The sequence below is a fragment of the Melospiza georgiana genome, chromosome 6 (genome assembly GCF_028018845.1).
Source record: "Melospiza georgiana isolate bMelGeo1 chromosome 6, bMelGeo1.pri, whole genome shotgun sequence".
NCBI classification, from domain to species: Eukaryota; Metazoa; Chordata; class Aves; order Passeriformes; family Passerellidae; genus Melospiza; species Melospiza georgiana.
Genome location: NC_080435.1, coordinates 21,592,329 through 21,613,766, shown reverse-complemented (window position 1 = coordinate 21,613,766; position 21,438 = coordinate 21,592,329). Strand labels below are relative to the sequence as shown.

Sequence of the window (21,438 nt, the reverse complement as noted above, 5' to 3'; positions counted from 1 at the left end):
AAACGAGCCAAACCAGTTTGGGGGGATCACCACTTAGCTCCTACCACCACTAACCCAGGCCCCCCACCACACCCCACACCCACCAGGGAATGCCAGGAGGGAGCCCCTCAGCAAAGCCCAGTGCAGGGCAGGAGGTGCCAGCACCCTCCCCATGGCCACTGCTGTCACATGTGGGTTGTTGTCAGCCCGGGGGTGTCAGGGGGACCCTGTGCTCCCCTCAGCCTTCACAACCTCCCCTCTCAGGCCCATGGCTGGGGGAGCCCCTCAGCGAGGGAACTCCAGGCTGGAGTTCGCCTCCACCACCCCCGACAAGCCCCGACACCTTCGCAGTGTCCCCGCAGGGCAGGGAGGGCCAGGGCTGATCCTCCACAGTGGGGACCTGCCCACACCCCGCTGTCACCTGGGGCTCCAAGACCTGGCCTGGGACAGGCTCTCTGTGGCTCCTGCCATCCCCATGATCCCTGTGTCAAGCCGTGGCCACAGCTCAGCCACCACCAGAGAAACAAACCCTCCAGCGCTGTGCTGCTGGCCCTGTCCCAAGCAGACACCATCAGCTGGCCCCAAACTGTCCCCAGCACTGGTGGGGATGGCACTGCTGGCACCAGCCCGTCCCAGCACCAGCAGCAGCTCTGGATTAGCTGGGCCCTGTGCCTGCTTTGATGGTGGTGGCTTTTGGAGCCCTCGTGGCTGGGAAGCTGCTGGAAAAGCTGTGCCTAAGGCCAGGCAGGTTTTGGGATGGGACTGGCGGCCCGGGGGCCGTGGGCCACCCGCTCTGCCCAGCCACAGAGCAGCTCCCAGCGCAGCCGGCACAGCCCTCACCCACAACAAAGCCTTCCCAAAGTGCTGCAAAAAAACAGGGAGCAGGGCAAGGAGAGGGGAGAAACAGCTCCTGCCTGCCAGGACCATCCTTTCCCAACAGAGCCTGGGGCCACAGCTACCAAATTTGGGACAAAATGCCCCCAGCTTGGCTGTTTGCTGATGGCATGTGGGTGGCTGAGCCCCCCTTTTCCACCCTCACCTCAAACTCGGGATGCTCGGAGCAAGCATGAAACACCTGGGGGGAAACTCCAAGACTATTTCAGGGAGGAGCCCAGAGGATTTGAGAGACAGGGAACCTGGCTGAGGAGGAGCAGGAGCCCATGGCAGGTGGGACACAGCAGAACCCTCGAGACACCCCCACGGGAAGCACCAGCACAGGGCTGGGACAGGGGCAGGCAGGGATGAGTGTGCCAGGACATGCAGGAGCACGGGGAACCAGGGCAGCCCTCCCTGGAGCTGGGTGGAGCCCAGGTGTGGGGCGGAGGCTCAGCAAGCCCAGGCGTGTGGCCGGGCATCAAACAGGGCGCAGCCTCCTCCTCCTCCTCCTCCTTGCATGGAAACAGCACGGGAATGCTGCTGCCCACTCCCACCCCAGAGAGGGGACCAAGGGACAAAGGCCAGCCTGGCTCCCATGCCCTGCATCCCTGTCCAGGCATGGGGGTGATGGAGCAGAGGGAAATCTCAGCCAAGACATTGATTTTAATTTTTTAAGAATAAAAAAAAGACCAAACCAAACAGACAAAAACTTCCTGAAAACAGCTTCCTACCTCATAATTTCACAGAAATTAGCTTGGAAATGTCATCTGCCCGTACCTGCTCCAGGCTCTGCCTGTCCCCCCCCAGCCCAGCCCCCCCTGGCACGGGCAGTGCCAGCCTCAGGGCTCTGCCCCCCACCCACAGAGTGTCCCCAGTGCCAGACCCCCCTCCCTCCGTGGGTCCTGGAAGGGGAACAGGAGGGTTTGGGCAGCCCCCATGGGCTCTTATCCCCCCCACCAAAACTCAGCTCCCCAGCCTGACACAGGGATGAGGTACTGGGTATTTTGGGGAGGGGCAACACAGGAAAGGAGCTGCAAAGGGATCCTGGATGTCACAATTGCACCTCCAGTGTCCCCAGCCTGGCACAGCCCTCCAGAACCCAGCAAAGCCCCCGGCACCCACCGGCATGAAGGAGTTAATGAATTCATTGCTGACTAAATTAGACCCTTAAGGACAAAACCACTGCCACCACCCTGGCCCTCCCCGCTGCCCCTCCCCAGGAAAGCCACAGCAGGCACAGGTGCCCCCGTGGTGGCACGGTGGCCGTGGTGGCAGGGGACAGGCAGGTGCCAGGGGTCAGGGGCTGCAGGCTGGGCTCAGCACTACTCCTTGGAGGGCTTCTTGCTGCGGGTGTTCCACATGCCGCGCTTGGAGTGGTAGTAGTGGTAAAAGTTCCTGAGGCGCAAGCGCTCCACCTCCAGCCCGCTCTGGAGCACCCTGCGGACAGAGGGACGGAGCTCAGGGATGGAGGAACAGGGCTCAGGGGATGGATGGATGGATGGATGGATGGATGGATGGATGGATGGATGGATGGATGGATGGATGGACAGGGCTCAGGGATAGATGGATAGAGGGACAGGGCTCAGGGATGGATGGACGGACGGACAGGGCTCAGGGGATAGATGGATGGGTGGATGGATAGATAGATGGATGGACAGATGGACAAGGATCAGGGATGGAGGGATGGGGCTCCCTGCAGATGGAGGGAAGAGGGATGCTACCCAAGGGACAGGGAGATAAAGGGACACGGCTCAGGGGATGGAGGAAAGAAGGGATGGGGTTCAAGAAATGGATGGACAGAGGGATGAAGCTCTCTATGGATGGATAGATGGATGTGGCATTCCCAAAGGGAAGTTTTCCCTTTCACCAGCCCATCATCCAGCCCCCAGCCAGCTTGATGGATGTGCCCAAATCCACGTGGCTGACCCTGCTCACGGGGGTTTAGGGGCTGCAGGACCCCCAGGCTCACCTGTCCAGGAGCTCCCAGTCCTCCCCGCCCCAGCGGTCCCGGAACTCCTCCGTGTTCATCCCTCCCACACGGTCAAAGTCCGACTTGTAGATGCCGAAGAGGCCGAAGCCGTTCACCTCCCAGTAGCCTGGAGGGGGGGAGCAATGAGGTGAGGGGTGGGGGCACCCCCAAATGCCCATCTCATCCCCTCTGTGCTCTCCCCACCACCTGGGAGCCACAGGGATTCCCCATCCCAACCCCTCTTCCCACCCATCCCCATCCGTGCCAGCTTCTGCAGAGGTGCACCAGGTCTTGGCCTGGTTTTGGGGTGCTCCCAGCTGGAAAGGGGTCCCTGCTCACCATTGGGCTCCCGGGGGGAGCTGCCACAGCTCAGCCTCATGACGATGGGGGCGTAGGCCAGCTTCCCCTCCACGCAGTGCTTGCGGATGCTGTCCAGGATGTTGGCAGGGAAATGGATGTGCAGGTCACACAGGAACACGATGCTGTGCTCATCCTGGGAGGGCACACACACGGGTCAGGGGAATCAGAGAGGAAGAGCCCTGGGAGAGGAGCCACAGGCAGAGCTGGTGCCTGTCCCCACTCACCTCCACCATGTCCACACCGGCCTGGAGCCCGGCAGAGCGCTCGAAATTCCCCGTGCGCCGCAGGTACTGGAACCTGGGGAGAGAGGACAGGGCAGGTAGCACTGGGGACAGACAGGGACAGCCAGGAGGGACAGGAACCACCAGCATGGGGTTCCCAGGCAAGCTCAGGTGCTACAGCTCAAGCTGAGGCTTCCCCCATAGAGTCAAGTTTCTGCACCCCCAAATCCACATGGAAAAGTAGTTTAAACCCCCAAAAATGAGGGGGAGGGGCAGCAAGGCAGGGACTGTGCAGGCGGGGAAGGAGCAGCAGGCTGTGTGTGTGAGCACCTGTCCCACCACAGGGAGCCCCCCCAGACCCCGAGGCTGCAGGTGGGAGTTACCGGGGCAGCCGGGCATCCCGCAGGGCCTTCTCCACATCCATGTCCTCGCTGTCAAAGTCCACCAGGATCACGTTGAAGTTGGCGTCCCCCGTGGCCCCGTAGAGGCCGGCCATGTCCGAGATGAACTGCTGCACCCAGCGGGCCTGGTTCTTCACTGCCAGAGACACATCCCTCAGGCTCACAGAGGAACCCTCAGCACCTCCCCCTGGCCCAACCAACCCCTTCTGAGGAGAGGTGACACCCCCATCCCGCTGGAGGCTGCTGAGGGAGCAGCACGGACCCCGCAGAGCCGCGTCCCGCTGTCACCTACCCGGCACCACGAAGTGCACCATGACGTCCTGCCTCCAGCTGAGCCGCAGCGGCCGGCACAGCACAGATTTCCCATAGAGGATGCTCCAGGCGCTGGGCTGGGGCTCGGTGGCGCCCAGGGCCAGCCCGTCGGGGTTGGCCTCGGCGCTGTCGTCCTGCTTGCCCTGGTGCAGGAGCACGTAGACGTACTCGGAGAGCCGCACCGTGCGCTGGCCCCGCTCCGCCAGCTCCAGCTCCAGCAGGTAGCGGTTCCCCCGCGCCGTGTCCCGCCGCTTCTCCACGTTGATGATCCTCAGGAGGGTGTAGATCCTACCGGGAAACGAGAAGCCTTGAAATCGCCGCCATCCTGAGCTCTGCTCCCCGCAATCCGGGACCCACCCCCCAAATTCCCACCGGCATCCTGCTCCCTCCATACCCCCCGTTCTTCTCGTTGAGCCTCTCCATGTACTGGGCCACCACGTCCACCACCTCGCTCTCGGCCAGCTGCAGGTTTCCCGACACGTTGCAGCGCAGGTCGTTCCAGTCGGAGCGCAGCAGCTCGAAGTCCACGGAGCTGACGCTGAACGTCCGCTGCCAGTTGATGGAGTCCTCCAGCCAGCCCTGCTGCAGCTCCCCCGCCTCGTAGGAATAGTCCGACACCTCTTCCTCCTCATCCTCCTCCTCCTCCTGGCCCTTCCCCTCCTGCTGCTGCGACGCTGTGGTCTCCGACACCTTCAGAAAGGATGTCACTCTCGTCCCCTCGGAGCGGGTGGCCTCGGAGGAGTTGTAGCCGGCAGTGGCCGCTGTCCTGCCCGGAGCAGGGGTCGTGTCCTCGTGGCTGAAGAGCCCCTCGGTGCCCAGGGCCAGGAGGCCGGGCAGCACCCGCTGCTTGGGCGGCCGCTCCCACCTCCTGCCGCTCTTGCGCCTGGCAGGGTCCCTCTCCCTGGAGATGTTACCCAGGAGCCAGGGGCTCCAGTGGCCGGGGAGGGCCCGGAGCTTGCTGGGGGTGATGGGATGCTTCTGCGGGGTCTTAGAGCGGAGGTGGACTCTCCTCACAAGCTTTGGATACAGGAAAATTCCAGGGAAGGCCGGCTCCTGGGCCGGGGCTTTGCGCTTCCCGGGCTGCAGCCGGGTCACGTAGACCTTCTCCTGGCTTTTCTGGGGCTTCTTGTCCTCGCTGGGAGCTGCTGGCCTGCTGGGACCCGGCGTTTTGGCTTTGCCACTGAAGATGGGCACGGAGAGGTGGGGCTGGAGGTGCTTTGGAGATGCCGCCGGCAGCCCCAGCTCATCCTCCTCTTCCCCATCCTGGGGCAGCCAACGGAGCGCCCGGCGCGGGCCCCGCTCCGGCACGGGATCCCCCTGGAGGGCAGCTGGAGGGCTGGGGGTGCCCCATGTCCCCCCCAGCTGCCCGGGGGTGCCCCACGTGCCCCTCAGCTGCCCGGGGGTGCCTGGCCCAGCCTGTGCCCGGCCCCGCTGCCGGCGGAAGCTGTAATAGTCCAGGTCATCTCCGTAAGCCCCGGTGACCGGCGTGGGATCCTTCCCTTTGGCTCTGGGTGCCGGCCCAAAGCTCCGCTCCTTGGCCTCGGGAGGGGCGTCTGTGGGCTCAGGGCTGTCCACTCCTTCCTCTTCCTCCTCCTCATCATCCAGGAAATCTAGGGAGTGAAGGCAGAGATCAGTACCCTGAGGCAGAGTCTGATCCCAGCAGGAGAGGAACCTGAGAGTGGCTGAGGTGAGGGAGCAGAGCTGGGGCACCAGGGGATGCCCACCCAGGGATACCCACACAGGGCTGGCAGCTCCAGTTGCTGCCACTTATCCCCACCTCAAATCTCAGCACCAATCCTACTGCATCCAGGAGCAAACTCGACCTGCCAGGGCTTTGCTAAGCTGCAAATTCACCAAGGCAGGCTCTGAACAGCCTCTGGCTCCCCAGGAGCACCCCCAGGCTCCATGGACACCCCCAGACTCCACACTGGGTCTGGCTCCTGCTGCCACTGCCGAGGCCAATCCAGGAGATGCTGGAGGGACAGCAAATCCCAACCCAGTGTCCTGCTTCCCACACCCCACACCACCCTGTTGTCATGCCAAGCAGGATGCTCAGAGGGGTGCTCTGAGGGATGCTGCTCTGCACAGCCCAGCCCTCCTGCAGCCTCTGGCACGGCTGGAGTCACTCCAATGAGCCACAGCTCCGAGGGGATGAGCTGCCAGCAGCAGGATGCCGGGAGCTCGGCCCCGTGCCCAGCCATGCCTCACTGTGACTCACTGTCAGGGCCAAGGAAGAGAAACGCTCGCTGCCGCAGATCCTCCTCCTCCTCATCCATCTTCATGTACTTGTAGAACCCAAACCTGGGGATGAAGAGGGAGGGTGAGGGCCTGGGAGAGGGAGGAGTGAGGAGGTTCCCAAATCCAGGAGCGCTGCCAGCACTCAAGCTGCTGCACGCCTGGGAGATGGGGATGGAGCCAGCCTGGAGTGGCCCTCCCATGGGGACAGGGACACATGGCTGAGGATGCATCATCCCAGCACTGCTGGCATCAGCCCCCTGTGCACAGCACCCCAAAATCCCAGCCCCAGTACCTACTTTTCCAGGTAGAGGGGGGACTCCCTGTAGAAGCACTTGTTCTCTGTCTCCATGTGAGTGAGGCGTGTGAAGTCGTTGGGATACACAAACGAGAGGTAGACCTGGGGGGTAAATGGTGCCGTGTCACCCCAAGGAGTTGGGGACCCAAGGCCACCACCAACACCTAAGTGACCCAGTACCTCAAACACAGGGATTTAACCCCAATTCTCCCAGGCGGAGCCAGTGAGAGATGCTTCCCGCTGGATTTCACCCAGCTGGGAACATCCCGGGGCTCTGCCATGTCCCCATGGGGAGCGTGGCCCTGTCCCCAGGGAGACACTTACGAACTGCAGGCCCTGGTAGCGGGCGATGGGGAAATCCTTCACCACGTAGGTGGGGCTGTAGGCACAGGGCACCAGCACGTTCTCCACGCGGGACGCCTCGATGGCAGGGGCTGTGGAGAAGCCCAGAGCATCCCAACGTGTTCCCACACACCCCAGCAGAGAGGCCTCCGCTCAAGAGATGGGCAGAGGCTGGCAGGGATGCCCAGAGCAGCCTTTGTGCTCCCCCAAACCCCACCAGGGACGCATCCTCGGGCACTCACTGAGGAAGAAGGTGTCTCTGGGGTCAGCCTTGAGCATGTCAGCCCCGTGCTCGTCCTGCTGGGCCTCCCAGAGGTGGCTCCCACTGTGGCTGGCCAAGGTCTGCGGGATGTGCTCCACGTGGTTCATCTTTAGGGACGACTCATCTGCGGGACAGGGCCGGGCTGAGCCCCCGGGCACACCCTCCAAGGGGGCATTTCCAACCCCTCCTGCTCCCAGGGAAAGCAATGCTGCCCTCCCAGCCATCTCAGAGACCCTGTGACTAATCAGCCTAATGATTATTGCATCCACTAATGAGGACAGGAGAGGGCACGGCTGATCCCAGCCAGGCCTTCTGCTCCCATTACCACGGCCTCAGAAAGGAGGGGATGCTCAGGGCTGTAACTCCCAAGGGCACACAGGGGTTAAACCTTGGATGTCCTTCCTGCAGGTACCTGCAACACGAGCTGGTTTGCTTCCTACCCAGGCATGAGGGTGGCACATCACCCTTGGCCACCAACCAGCCCGCAGGAGGTCACCCTGCTCCTGTCACCTTGGCCATGCTCCCATGGGTGCTCCCTTCCCTGCTGCAGGGCCACAGGGAAGCAGGATGCCCCTTCCCCAGCCCCAAATTCTCCTTCTTGTGGCAGGGAAAGGCTTCCCAAATGTGTCCCTGCAGATGGCTGGGGTGGGGCTGAAGCCACTGGAAAAGTGGGGAAGGGAAGGGAAGGGAAGGGAAGGGAAGGGAAGGGAAGGGAAGGGAAGGGAAGGGAAGGGAAGGGAAGGGAAGGGAAGGGAAGGGAAGGGAAGGGAAGGGAAGGGAAGGGAAGGGAAGGGAAGGGAAGGGAAGGGAAGGGAAGGGAAGGGAAGGGAAGGGAAGGGAAGGGAAGGGAAGGGAAGGGAAGGGAAGGGAAGGGAAGGGAAGGGAAGGGAAGGGAAGGGAAGGGAAGGGAAGGGAAAGGGAAGGGAAAGGGAAGGGAAAGGGAAGGGAAAGGGAAGGGAAAGGGAAGGGAAAGGGAAGGGAAAGGGAGAAGAGGAGCTCTGCCTGCTGCTGGCAGCCCCCAGCAGGGAGGGGCTCCCCAGGACTGCCATGGCTTTGCCTCAGGGTGCTGCTGGGTCTGAGGGAGCAGGGAAGCAGGAAGGAGGAGCAGGAAGAGCCGGTGCTGAGGGACAGGGATTTATCTGCACATCATCCATCTCACGGGCACCTGCTCAGCAGCACTGGCACCCCTCATCCCTCTTGTCCCCAGGGATGCTGCCTGCCCCCTCCTCCTCATGGACACCTCCCAGGGCAGGAGCGATGGCCGCTCCCACTGCGTGTGGAGCGCCAGGGCAGGGCCCATCCATCACAGCCCTCCCTGCTGCCAGGGCAGGGGCAGCAAGCACAAGATCTATAGATTTAATTAAAGCCTCTGCCATCCATCCCCGCTTCCACGACAGCTCCTCGTAACTCAGGGCCAAGCCCTGGAGCCAGAGGGCTCTTGGCAGGCAGGACGAGCCTGGGGCACCAGCAGAGCTGCGCTTCCACGCTGTGGTGACTGCACAGCCCACTTTTAGCAGCATCTCATCTTGCTCCCAGCATCAATCCTACCCACTGCAGCCCCTGCAGCCCTCCTTACAGCAGGCAGAAATCCAGTGGCGGGATTCAGAGGCTGACATGTCCCCCCAGGACCCCATTTCCTAGGTTCTGCTTTCCTTCCCATCTCTCCCAGCACGTGCAGCCCCTGGAGAGGCTGCTGGCCGTGGCACCTGGCCCTTACCTGTGTACAAGGAGATGTAGGAGGAGTCAATCACCTCAAACTTCAGGCTGGGGAGGAAAACTCGCCACTGGGAAAAAAACAAAAGCGGATGGGGAATGAGCAGGGGGGTGGCAGGGGTCAGGATGCAGCTGCCCAAGCCCAGCACCCACGATGGGTCCTCCCTGTGCACAGCTCCCAGAAACTTCCCTGCAGAAGAGAAGCAAGAGAGAGGGCTGATCCTGCCCCATTTCCCACAGGGTTTGGGATCCCTGCAGGGTTGGAGGGGGAAAGGCTCCTGTGGGGTTTAGGATACAGGCTCATGCTGGCTCCCTTTGGGACTGCCACAACTCCTGTGACCAATGGCCTCCTTTTCTCACTCCAGTGCTTTATAAAGAAGAGCTTGCCTTGATTTAAGAGGGTCTCCAGAGCTGCCTGCCCTGATTTAACTCCAGCATTTTAAAATCCAGTCTGGAGCCCTTGTCGGGACAAGCCCTTCAATGCCCCCGGGGCGAGACACATCAGGGTCCTGCTTTTGTTGTGGATGCTCTTGTTGTCTCTCCCTGCACAGCTGAGAGCTTTTTCTGCACGGCTGAAAGGCTTCACTCCCTCCCTCCAGCAAAAACATCCCATCTCAGAAACATCTCCCCCATCTATTTGCTTTCCCCACTATTTGTTTTTGCCCAAAGAAACGCAGATCTTATCGGATAGAGGGGATGGGGAGGAAGGGGTGTAGCTGGCCTCCCTGATGCTTTGCTGGCACCAGCTTGATCCCAGTGATTAATGAGTTCTTGGGAGAAAGGAAACCTTTGCTAACGAGCCAACATCTTGCCCTCAGCCAGCCTGAGCCCCTGACACATGCTCCAGGCTTTGCCAGGGCTGTGCTGCCAAGGCAGGCAAGTTCAGATTCGAAACCCATGGTAATTCCAAGGGGGAAAAAGAAGAAAACAGGGAATGGGAATGGCTCCATCGTCTGGGCCACCTCTCTCCCACTGCTGGGATGCAGCCTGCAAGGTGGGACCTGCCTGTGGGGGCTCTTCTTGCCCATGGGAGTCCATGGCAGGGCCACCAGCAGGAAAGGAGAACAGCACTCCATGCATCCCAGTGCTGGAATGACCAGGGAAACAGTGACACTGACTTGTCCCCACTGGCAGCCGTGGGAGGGGGAAACCTGGCTTTGCTCCAGGATAGAGCCCTTGGGGACACACATGGAAAAGCCCTGGCATGGGGGGTGGGCATTTACTCACCCCAACCTCCACGTGGTCCGAGCCCCGGTCGTCCTGCTTGTGCAGCAGCTCAAAGTAGTAACGTCGGGAGGACATGAGGCTGCAGGGGAGGGGACACAGCTGTCAGAGCCCAGGGCCAGCCTGGGAATGCCTCCCTGTCCTGCCCATGGGTGGGTAAAACCTTCCTGAGGCAAGGAGACAGGCAGCTGGGGAGGGTGTCTGCTCCCCATCCCAATGCTGAGGGCTTCTGTGGGATTGGGGGCACACTGTGACATCCCTGTCCTCATCTCATCACCTTCAAACCATGGGTCTGGGGTCCAGCCCAGCCCCACATGCCTTTTGGGAAAGGAGCACGGCCCAGGGAGGTCAGAGGCAGCACCTGCATGTCCCAGACTCCATCCCCATGGGATGATCCCCATGGACACACGGACACACTCACCGCAGGGGCTTGGACACCTGCGAACTGAACTTGGTGAACTCCCCCGGCGCCGTCCACTCAGTGCCCAGCTGGGAAGGAAGGAGGAGATGAGAGAAGCAGGACACCACACCAAAGCCCAGCAGCTTCCCATTACAGGAATTAACCCCAGGGAAATCTGGGAATAAATATTAAAGCTCCTGGTCTTTGGCAGCTCCAGCCAAGAAGGGACCAAGGGGCTCCTCTGGAAGCCAAGCCAGGCCTGGCCAGGGAGGGGAGCAGGCAGAAACAGCCTGGCATTCCCAAAGGAGCAGAGAGGCAGGAGAGCTGCCCCCAGCACAGGCACACACGGATCCCTCCCCCTGGAGCAGGACAAGGCAGAGGTGGTGCAATACCTTGCCCACAAATGCAGCCAGTCGGGAATTGGAGGGACTGTCGTCGGAGCTGAGCCAGAACTCTGAGTTGTCATCTGAAGCCACAGAAAACTGGAAATCCCCTGCAGAGAGCCACGGAGAGGGTCACCACGAGGGACACAGGGACCCTGGTGGTGTGGGATTGATTCTATTGCCTCGTGGTGCGATGGCAACAGGGATGGGGCCACCCCAGACCTCATGTCATGGCTCTGTCCTGGATGGGATCAGGGCTTTGCCCGCCTTCAAAGCCACAGGGAAAAGGGGCTTTGCTCCAGAAGGACCCTCCTGCCCAGGAGCCAGGATTTGGGGCCCATCTCCAAGAGCCTTTCTGTGCTCCTGTGGCCAGGAAGGGGAAGGACACAGCATCTCCACGTTGCTGCACGGGGGAAAAGCCACACTCCATCACTCACCATCCTTGAAGGGATGGATGTAGCCAAAAATCCTCAGCCCATAGTTCTTCCACTTGGGAGACACAGCCAGCTTCTTCACTGTGGTGCGGGTCTGCGAAGGAAACAGGCATGGTTCACCTTCTCCATGGTATCCTCCTCCATGGATCACCTCCTCCATGGTACCCCAGCCTCCCACACCCACAGAGGGGGCCCCATCATCTCCCCAAGCCAAACCCTGCAAGCCAAGGTCCTGAGGAGGAGCAGGGGGCACTCAGGGAGGGATGTATGGACCCTCCCACCAGTTCCTGTACCGGGACTCACGTGGGGGAAGAGCGGGAAGTGGAGGTTCTTCCTCAGGTGCCTCACGGCCCCGCCACACCAGTCCTCGAAGACGTGCAGGTTTGCCTTCCCTTTGTACTGTGGGAGAGGAGAGGGGGCTCAGTGGGGCTCCTGCTCCTCCCCATGCCCTCCCAGGCCGCTGCCCACACCCACCTGCTCGTTCCAGGGCAAGGCCTGCTTGGTCAGGTTGAGCTTGGGGTGGGCGCTGGCGCGGCTGGAACGTTGCTGGCCTCTGGAAAACCAGGCATCCCCGTCCTGCCCGTCGCTCTGGGGAGGCACAGAGGGACACAAGGGATGGGTGATGAGGGCCAGCATGGCCTGTGCTTGTGGCATGGCTCTGTGCACCTGTGGCTGCCCCATCCCTGGAAAAGCTCAAGGCCAGGTTAGACAGGACCCGGAGCAACCTGGGCTAGCAGAAGGTGTCCTTGCCCCTGGAAATGGATGGGCTCTAAGGTCCCTTCCAACCCCAAACCATCCCAGGATTCCACGATCTAAACACCTCATTTTGAGCCTTGCCTAACCAAGGCAAAAGATTTCACGGCTCAGGGCAAAGGAAAACAGGAGGCGGCACAAAAATATTGGCAAGGTGTCCCAGGCAGCAGTTTCAAAATGTTCCAGCTAAACTTGTTTCCCTTCCTCTGCCAAAACTGCTCCAAAACAGTGAGTTTTCTGTTCATCCAAACTGTTTGGCCAGTCTTGGGGGCTGCTGGGATTTTGGGCTCTCTCTCTCTAAAAGCACAGAGGGAGCAGGATGCCTCTGCACTCCTCCTCTTCCTTTAAAGGGGATTAGGTTAATCCCATTGCTTGTATCTCGTAATTTAGAGATTAAGTGAGCATTTACCTGCCTGCAGCTCACTGATGGGTGACAAGGAAGAGCCAGGGGCCCCTCCAGAGCATTCCCCTCTTCCTCAGCTTCCCCAGAGCATCATCCCCCTCTTCCTCCACCCCCCACTGTCACCACAGCACAGCCCATTTGGATGCACAGTGCCAGGGAGATAATTAGCAAACTGCCTAAACAAACTCATTAGAGCCCCGGAGGAGGGAGCAGTGCCCTTGGAAGACCTCACAAGGAGGGAGGGTTTTGTGCCAGGCTCACTGGAAGGATTCTCCCTCCTCCCAGGAAAAGCCAGGATGCAATTCCTGCTGTTCCCTCTGTCCTTACCCAGCACCAGCCTGTGCCTCCTCTGGGCACCTGAGGTTCCCCCTTTGCCCATCGGTCCCTTATTTCTGAGGAGTTGGGATAGGGCAGGGAATACCCTGTGGCTTCCCCCTTCCTCCATCCCACCTGGCTGCCTTGCTAGGAGGCCTCCTGGTGACAAAAGGATGGACAGGGACAGCAGGGCCTTGGTGACCTGCTGGACAGTGGTCAGGGCACATTAAGGCCTTCAACAGGGACAGGGACAGCAGGGTGTCCCATGGCTACAATTCCAAGTGCCTCCTGCCTGCAGGCTCCACCTGGGGTGTAGTGGCTCTCCAGTCCAAGACAGAGCAGAACACACAAGAGCAGGTGGCTCTGCCCAGAACAGCAGGAACCGCAGAGCAGATGAAGCTGGGCCCTGCCCAGGGAAGCTGTGACAGGGCACATGGAGCGCAGTGTGGGACACTTGGGGGGATATCCCACCCTGTTTCAATGGGATATTAGAGGGTTCATCCACTGTGAGGGCTGCTGGGCAGAACCAGAGGTTCTAATGCACCCCCAAACCCTTGGATCCCCTCAGCTGGACGAGACCTGGAGCACTGTGCCCACCGTGACCTCCGCAGCCCCTCCTGCCCCGTTACCATGGGATCTTCCTCGCGGCTCTCGCTGGAATCCTCGGCCTTCCTGCGCCGCGCCGGGGCCGCCGGCCGCCTCCCGGGATCCGTCACCTCCCCCGGCCTCTCTCCATCTGCCAGGGAGCACAGGGGTCACACCACAGCCTGCACCTCTCCTGGGGACACCCCTGTCCCTGGCACTGGGGACAGGGACACGGAGAGGGGGCCCTGGCTGCAATTCCCCTCATTCCATCTGCACTAAGCAGCCTTGCAGCAGCTCATCAGCAGCAGGTTTAATTACACCCCCCACAGCTCCCAGCCCTTTACATAAGAGGTACTGGGATGGGCTGCTGGGGTCTTGCTCCCCTTCCATGCTCAGGGATGCATCCCTGCTTCCTGCCCCTCCAAATCCCAGCTCTCCCAAAGCATCCCACAGCTCTACCAACAGCACACCAGCCCCAAACCCCCTCAGACACCATCCTCTCAAACCACGGCCCTCTTCAAAATCACACTCACATCAAAAAATTGCTCCCAGACCCATCAGCTTCGTTAATTAATGTGCTGAGTTAATTATCCCCAACTTTTGACTCCTCTCTGCAGTTCCTTTTCCTTGGGCAGGCAATTTCAAACTAGCCCCCACTTCCCCCAAAACAACGGTGCAGACCTGGAAAATGTTACTTGGGGGGGGGGGGGGACATCCTCTTTTTGTGCCACCCACCCCAAAACCCAGGGGGATCCACAGTTCAATCCAGAGTCAAGGGAAGCTCAAGGCAATGCTTGGAGAGGTGGGTGTCCAAGAACCACCTCCACAAACACCTGAGGCTCCCCAAAAACCAGAACCCAGCAACCTCCACGTGGCAATGAGGATGTGCCAAACAGTGACCCCCACCATGGGAATTGCAGGAAAGAGGTCACAGACTCACTTCCAAGGGTATGGAAAAATGTCCCTGTGCCTCCACCCTCCTTCCCACCCCCAGCAGGTCCTGGGGGCTCCCATTCCCAGAATGGAGCAGCCTCAGTGACTGCCAGGCCAGGGAGGGGCTGGGGGTGCCCGGAGCCCCCCGCCCCACGCCTCCCACCCCATTGGTATTCCAGCAGCCGCGCTGCCGGCGTCTCCTTGGAGATGGCAGCACAAATCCCATCCCTACGGCAGGGACAGGAAATTAAGCTCTAAAGCCCCTTCTTCTGCTCCCAGCCATTCTTCAGCCCCTGGCAGCCCCAGCTGGCTCCTGGCAGCTCCCCAGGCTGCTCCCTCCCCTCTCCCAGCCCCATTCCCGCAGCCATCCATCCCTCTTCCCTGGGCAGCGGCGGCACACACGGACAGCAGCATTCCCACATTCCCAGCGCTCTGATCCGAGCATCCATCACGGCCAGGAGGAGCTCAGCGCCCCCAGGGGACCTGCCCAGGGCTGGGAGTGGCTCTGTGGTACCCACTCAGGGAGTCTCTCCCAGCCTTGGAGGAGATAAACCTGCCTCTCATGAGATCCTGTGGGATTTGCCATGGACAGAATTCCCTGGATGGCAACCTGAGCCAGCAGCCTCCCTGGGATGGCTGGATGTGGCCACCCTGCTTCACTCTCCTCCATGCCAGGACTGTGAACTGGAGGGGTATTATTTGATATAAATTGGGTAAAAACCAGGAGTTAATCCAAGCTCATCCTTGGAGCTCTCAGATCCCAGAGCCACGAGCCTCCTGCTTACTCCCATCCCTTCCAAGGGGCTCCCACATCCAGGGAGGAGCAAAAGCACCAGCAACGCTCCAGAAAAGGCTTCTGGGCTTCCCTGGCAGTTTAAATATTGGAAAGTGGCTTCTGATCAGGCTCTGGGGACCTGGGAACCGGTGCCACGGGGATAAGGGGTGGGGATGGGCAGTGCCTGGTGCCAATGAGCATCACTGCCCAAAAATCCCAAGCTCCTTGATCCCAACCACAGCCCTTCAGGAGGAGCAGCTCAGAGGCAGGAGAAGAGGAGGAAGAAGGATTCCAGCTCCTCCCAGCATCCCAGCAGGATGCAGAGCAGCTCTGCTGTGTCCATTCCCTCAGCCAGCCTCCCTCAAGGACCAGAGAGGGCAGGACAGGGACAGGGGAAGCTCTGGGGACAAGCTGTGGGCTGGGGATGCTCAGGGAAGGGATGGAGGCACTAAAAGCTCTTCCCTGGAGCGACGCCGATGCTTTGGGAGCAGGGAGGAGGGGGCAGGAAGCACAAACCATGGCACAAAGCAGCTCTGAGTCACAGCAGCCTCCAGACAGGGAGCCAGGATCCTCATCCTGGGGAGGAGACCACGGATACCAGGGACCCAGGCAGGGCACGGAGCGATGCCTCCCATGGGAGAAGCGCGTCCCGTTATCCCGGCCCTGGAACTCCACTGGGAAGCACAGAGAGCCTTTCACATCCCACCTCCCTCCTCCTCCTCCCCAGCTCCAAACACAGCCCCTTTCTTCCAGGCCGGGGTTTCTCCTGGCCCTTTTCCAAGCCCTGCGACGTGGAGGGGGGGAGGTGACATCTAAACCCCGACACAGCTGCAGCAGAGGTGGTGGCAGCAGAGGTGGTGGCGGTGCCTTCCTCAAACCCAGAGGTTCCATTCCCAAAATTTCCCTCCTCGGAGCAGGAGCATCCCTGCAGGAGCCTCCTAACGAGGTGCTGAGTAATTATACTTAGTGATAAAGGAATCAACACCACAAATCCCCCGTCAGTGCCACAGAAATCCCCGACAGAGGGTGGTGGCACAGGCTGGGTGACAGCCGGTGACACCAATGGGGATGAGGGGAATGGGGTTTGTGACCACCCTGGACACCCCTGGGCGCTGCTGGCACCTGTCACTGCCTTGCAGAGGGAGCTGGAGCAGCCAGGGGGGATCTCTGCTGCCTCCCCCATTCCTGGGCTGCTGTTTTCCCACTCGGTGGCAGCGCTCTCAGCTGGAGCCGTGGAAATCGATGGAATCGCTCTGGCTGCTGATGGAGCTGCCATGAGACCACTCCAGCTGACAAACACCCACCAGGAGAGGCAGCTCCGACACTTCCACGCTCATCATCAGCATCTCAAATCCCTCCCAGGATTGGGCAGCTCCCAGACTCCCTGACTGTGCATCCAGTGCCCCTCAGCCCCAGGGAGAGCAGGATCAGGACCCTGCTCCATCCCAACAGGGATGATGCTCAGCTCACAGCCCCCAGCACAAAGATCTGGCTTCCTGGGATGCAGCCTCTGGAGGAGGTCACGGTGAAATTCTGGGAATTTTAGGGTGCGTTTCACCCCAGAAACATTCCAGCCTCTGAGCTCCACGTTGCCTGTTGGGGTCACCATCCCAGGTTCAGCTTCCCAGCCTCTTGCAGCAGCTGGTTCCTCATCCAGCCAAAATCCCTGTCCTGACAGTGCCAAGGTCCCTGACACCCCAGGGGCTGCTCAGTCCTTCCCAAGGAGCAGCTCTGGAGAGCCCCAGCTGCAGGCACAGGGAAAGGGATGGAGGGGAGATCCAGGGCAGATCCCAAACACCAACACAAAGAGCTCCTGCTGCTTGGGAAAACCCATCCCTCACCTCCCCTGGCTCCAAGGGATGGGTTCGGGCACCCTCCAGGTGCCAAGGGGGCTGGCTCACAGCCAGGCTGGGACAGTGCCACCCTGGGGTGCCACTTGTGCCTCTGAAGAGCCACATTTTTGATTCTGAAAAACCCAAAACAGGCAGGTGCCAAAGTTTTCCCATTGGGCACCCCAGAGGAGCAGGGCATGGAGCCTGGGGCTGTCCAGGAAGGGATTCCCATGTGGAAAAAGGACCCCAGTGGCACCCAAAGCAGCCTTTCCCAGCAGGGATGGGAGACTGGGGTGATGCCAGCAGAAGAAAGAGCAGCTCCCAGCCCAGTCCCAAATCCCACTGCCCCTCATCTTCAAAGGGCTCTCTCATCGCCTTCCCTACCTGCTCCTGGCATCCCTGACAAAAAGGATGAGCCCCACACCAGCTGCAGCATTCCAGGCTCCCAATTAAAATCAAAGGACCTGCAGAGATGGATCCCAGAGGGACACATTACCCCAAACCCTCTCCCCAAAAACGGGTCCCTGGGGACAGAAGAGCCAAGGACAGGACACAGAGCATCCATCCCACTGCTGCCTCGGGATCAGGGGGTTTGGGAGCCCTCTGGAGCATGGCAGAGGGGTGACCCAGGCCATGCCATGTCCAGCAGGCAGAGAGAGCCCCACTCCATCCCTGACCTGGCTTTACCCCCCTTGAGCGCCCATCCTGTGCTCCCCCAATCCCCCAAAACCTCACTCCAGGCTAAACCCCAGCAAACCCCAAACCCCACACCCCCTCTGCCAGCCACTTCAGGGCATTATTGCCTTTTCCCCCAGTTCTTTTTTCCTTTTCCATCCTTTCCCCACCTGGCACATCCCTGTTTCACCCCATTGCCTCGGCAGGTTTCCAGCCGGGAGAGCTGGAAATGGCCTCGTTATTTCCACTGAGGAATCCTGTGCTCAATTAGCCAGAGAAGGGTAATTATCTACTTGGAGAAGATGAGGAAAGGGGGGGGATGTTTTATCAGGGACCAGCCTAGCTCCCAGCCCAGCCCCTGGATGCTCCAGGTGTCACCAATGGCTGGGACATGGGAGCCCCAGGATAATCCCACTGGGATAACACTCCCAACCCCACCTGGCTGGGTGTTCCCCACTTTACACCCCCAAAACTGCCTAAAATCCTCATGCCCTGCACCTGCAGCCTCCAGCTGCTCACTGACATCCTGCTTAATGAGTAATTAACCTTTTTCCTTGTTAATTAACCAGGCAGCACCCCTGGCACAGACAGACAGGTCCTGGCTCATGGTGGCCAAATCCAGAAGTCATCTCCAAGCTCATTTTGGTGCACAGACCCCTGGGGTGATGCTCTTCCCCCAGACACTTGCAACAAGGTTTTTTTCCTTATTATGGTTTATTTCCTATGACCTATTTGGGATTTTTTTGTTTGTTTTGTTCTTTTTTTTCACTCCATTCCATGTTTTTCCACCTAAAACACTGCCTGCCTCTCCCACTCTGGCAGCAGCAGGATGAGGTCCATCTGTGCATGGCCAAACCCTTCCCCAACCCCTTCTCACATCCAAAAAGGCCGAGTGGGACCTAAACTCTGCCTCTCCCACACCTTCACCCGGGTTTTAGGTAAGCCCACTGGAAAATCCAAGGAGCATCCCAGTTGGATCCAGCTTTCCCTGGAGAATCCCCCACCTCTCCACAGCCAAGGAAGGTGCCCTCCCCATGGCAAAGGGCAACATTTTCCCCTCCCGATGTACTTTCCCATCTCTGTCCCCACCTCCCAGAGACCCCGTTCTCCACCAAAGCCCAGCTCCCCTCACTCCCACTTTGCAGCCATTGCACCCCCTCCCTTCCACAGCAAAACCTCTGGAGCATCCCGAGGAGCCAGCTGGGATGCAGGGACAGCAGGGATGGGCACCTGGGAACATCCCTGAGCATCCTCCCCGCAGGAAAACCACGGCTCGCCCCCCAACACCCGCGGGGATCCCATCCATGGTGTTCCCAGGGATGGGGACAGCGATCCCAAGCCAGGGTCTGGCCAGAGGACATACAGACACGGCCGTCCCAATCAGCAGCGGGGCCAGGGGGAAGCACCTCGGGATGGGGGTGGGAATACAAGGAAAACCCCCTTAGAACACCGGGAAAAGCCCTCGGGAACACCGGGAAAAGCCCGCGGGCACGGAGGATCCCGCAGGGAGCCGGCAGCCCCGGTGCCCTCCCCTCCCTCTCTCGCTCCCAGCCTCATTTCCTGCCTCGCTCATTCCCATTATCCCGATTTCACCGCGAGGCCCAAAATTTTGCAGGCTCATGCTGCTGCTGCTCCGCTCGGAAACTTTGGGTTTTCCAGCCGGGAGGCTTCGCCAACCCCCGGGGCCGCTGGGACCCCCTCGGGAAAGGCTTTTCCTCCCAACACATCCCGGCCCCTTGGCGTTTTTCAGGACACATTTTTCTAGGCGAGGTCGGTGCCGGAGAACGGCGCGGCTCAAGTTTCGCCCGGCAAATATCGCGAGTGGCTTCGTATCCCCTGGGGCTGCCCAGGGACAGCTGGCCCGGGAAAACCGGGAAAAACGGACCGAGCCCCGGGGCACCTGTCCCTCCGGAGCATCCCGGAATCCATATCCATCCCGGAATCCATCCCGGCCGCTACCCAAGGGAGGGGGACAGAAGAATTGAATTTTGGGTATTTTTACAGTAGAGAAGTACAGGCTGAGAAAGTGCTGGGATGGGATGGGGGGGGGGGGGGTTGGGAAAGGATGGGAGCGTTGGGAAGGGATGGGAGAGCAGAGATTGTCCCTTCCAGCAGGGCGAGCGCCTATAAATGGCCTCTTTGTCATCTCAGCCAAGGCAGCGGGTGGAAAAATGAGGACGGAGCGAATCGAGGGGGGACAATGAATGTCCCGGCCGCTTTGGGGGCCCTCCTGGGTGTCCCCCCCCCTCCCGAAGGGCCAACGCTGGGGCGCGGAGCCCACGGAGGGGTCCCGCTCGCCCCAAACCCACGCGGGTGACGCGGGACAGAAACACAGCGCTGGAAAGGGGGGGTGCTCCGGGTCCCCAGCGTGGCAGGGGGACCCCCAAACCCCTCGGGGACCCCCGAACCGCAGGTGCTCTGAGAGCACAGTGCGGGGGGAGCCCCGGCGCTCCCTGGGGACCCGCAAACCCCAGATGCTTCGGTAGCGCGGAGTGGCGGGGGAGACCCACCATCCCTCGGGGACCCCCAAAGCCCCCCGAGGCCCCGCTCCGAGGGCTGCCGGGGACCCGCCCGCCCCCGTTACCTTTGCCGTAGGCGAAGGGGAGGCGCAGGGCGCGGCCCTGGCGCACCAGGCTGATGTGCAGGTAGGTGAACCAGGCGGCCGAGGTGAGCAGCGCCAGCAGCAGCAGCAGCTTCAGCTGCTTCCGGAGCTTCTTCACCGGGAGCCGCGGCATCCTGCCGCCCGCATCGCCCCCGCCGCCACCACCGCCGCCGCCGGGCTAACCCCGGCCCATGGGGCCCCCCGCCCGTCCAGCCCGCGCGCTCCGGGCCGGCCGCGGGGCGGCTGCGGCTCGTGGGGCCGGGGCTCGGTGCGGGGCTCGGCGGCCCCGGGCCCGCCGGTGCATCGCCCCCCCGCGCCGCGCCCGCGGGGGGAATGAATGAGCGGGCGCTGCGCGCGGCCACGCCCCCGACCAGGAGCGACGGCCCCGCCGGCCAATCGTAGCCCGCCCACCGCAGGCTCTCCGCCAATGGGCGCGCCGCGGAGGCGGGGCCTGCGGAGGCGCCGCGCGTCTCCACGCCAACGGTCCGGCCGCCCCGCGGGGCGCCGCGGGCGCGACCATGAGGGGCGCGGGGGGAAACCGAGCCCCCGGGGCTGTCCCCGGCCTTGCGCGGCGGGAGAGCGGGGCGGTGAAGAGGCGGAACCGAACGAGGTATCCGTGCCGAGGACGGAGGGCTCGGCGCGATTAGTGACGCGGGTCTCGGCCGGGTCACCCCCCGACCGCTCCCCCGCGGCGGCGTGGATGGTACGTTCCCGGCCGTCAGCGGCGGGGGCTGCAGCGCCCGGGCCGGTCCGCGGGGGGGCGCTACCCGCAGGCACGGACGGCACCGGGATCATCCCGGGATCAGGGGCAGGATCCCGGGATCGTCCCGGGCCGATGAGTGCGGGCATCCCGGGATCAGGGGTGGGATTCCGGGATCGTCCCGGCAAGATGAGTGCGGACATCCCTGGGAGCATCCCCCCGCTGGGTGCGGGGGTCCCATGGGGGGTGCGACCCCCCGACTCCCACTCGCTGCGAGTCCCATGGGAGCTGGATCCCCAGGATCGCCCCAGCCGGATCCCCCGGGTCACGGCTCTGTGCCCTCTGCTCATCCCGACCACAACTCGGTGCCCCGATCTGCCGGCCGGTTCTTCCCCCTGCAGCTCAGGGCTGGAAAATAACGGGACTTTTCCCTCCTCCGCCATCCCACAGGTTGAG

At 61.5% G+C, this 21,438-nt stretch overlaps 1 protein-coding gene across 1 annotated transcript; it reads right to left on the bottom strand.

The window, feature by feature from the left end:
- Window positions 1–1,498: 1,498 nt before the first annotated feature.
- Window positions 1,499–20,477, bottom strand: B4GALNT4 (beta-1,4-N-acetyl-galactosaminyltransferase 4). The gene is made up of 20 exons (XM_058026983.1): window positions 20,265–20,477; window positions 13,510–13,616; window positions 11,884–11,997; window positions 11,713–11,808; window positions 11,413–11,503; window positions 10,985–11,085; window positions 10,614–10,681; window positions 10,196–10,274; window positions 8,973–9,039; window positions 7,236–7,379; window positions 6,976–7,085; window positions 6,653–6,753; window positions 6,337–6,419; window positions 4,513–5,728; window positions 4,099–4,406; window positions 3,789–3,942; window positions 3,409–3,481; window positions 3,164–3,317; window positions 2,825–2,951; window positions 1,499–2,292 (listed from the first exon to the last, which is right to left on the bottom strand). Exons 1-20 carry the CDS (start codon window positions 20,413–20,415, stop codon window positions 2,178–2,180), a joined length of 3,459 nt encoding a protein of 1,152 aa, XP_057882966.1. The 5' UTR covers window positions 20,416–20,477; the 3' UTR covers window positions 1,499–2,177.
- Window positions 20,478–21,438: the final 961 nt, after the last annotated feature.

Excerpts from the sequence above, each read along its gene's own strand:
- B4GALNT4 (XM_058026983.1), bottom strand. The coding sequence starts at position 20,415 with ATGCCGCGGCTCCCGGTGAAGAAGCTCCGGAAGCAGCTGAAGCTGCTG. Across the intron at positions 6,420-6,652 it reads TCCCCCCTCTACCTGGAAAA|GTTTGGGTTCTACAAGTACA; the intron begins GTAGGTACTGGG and ends CTTCATCCCCAG. Across the intron at positions 5,729-6,336 it reads TCTCTTCCTTGGCCCTGACA|ATTTCCTGGATGATGAGGAG; the intron begins GTGAGTCACAGT and ends TTCACTCCCTAG.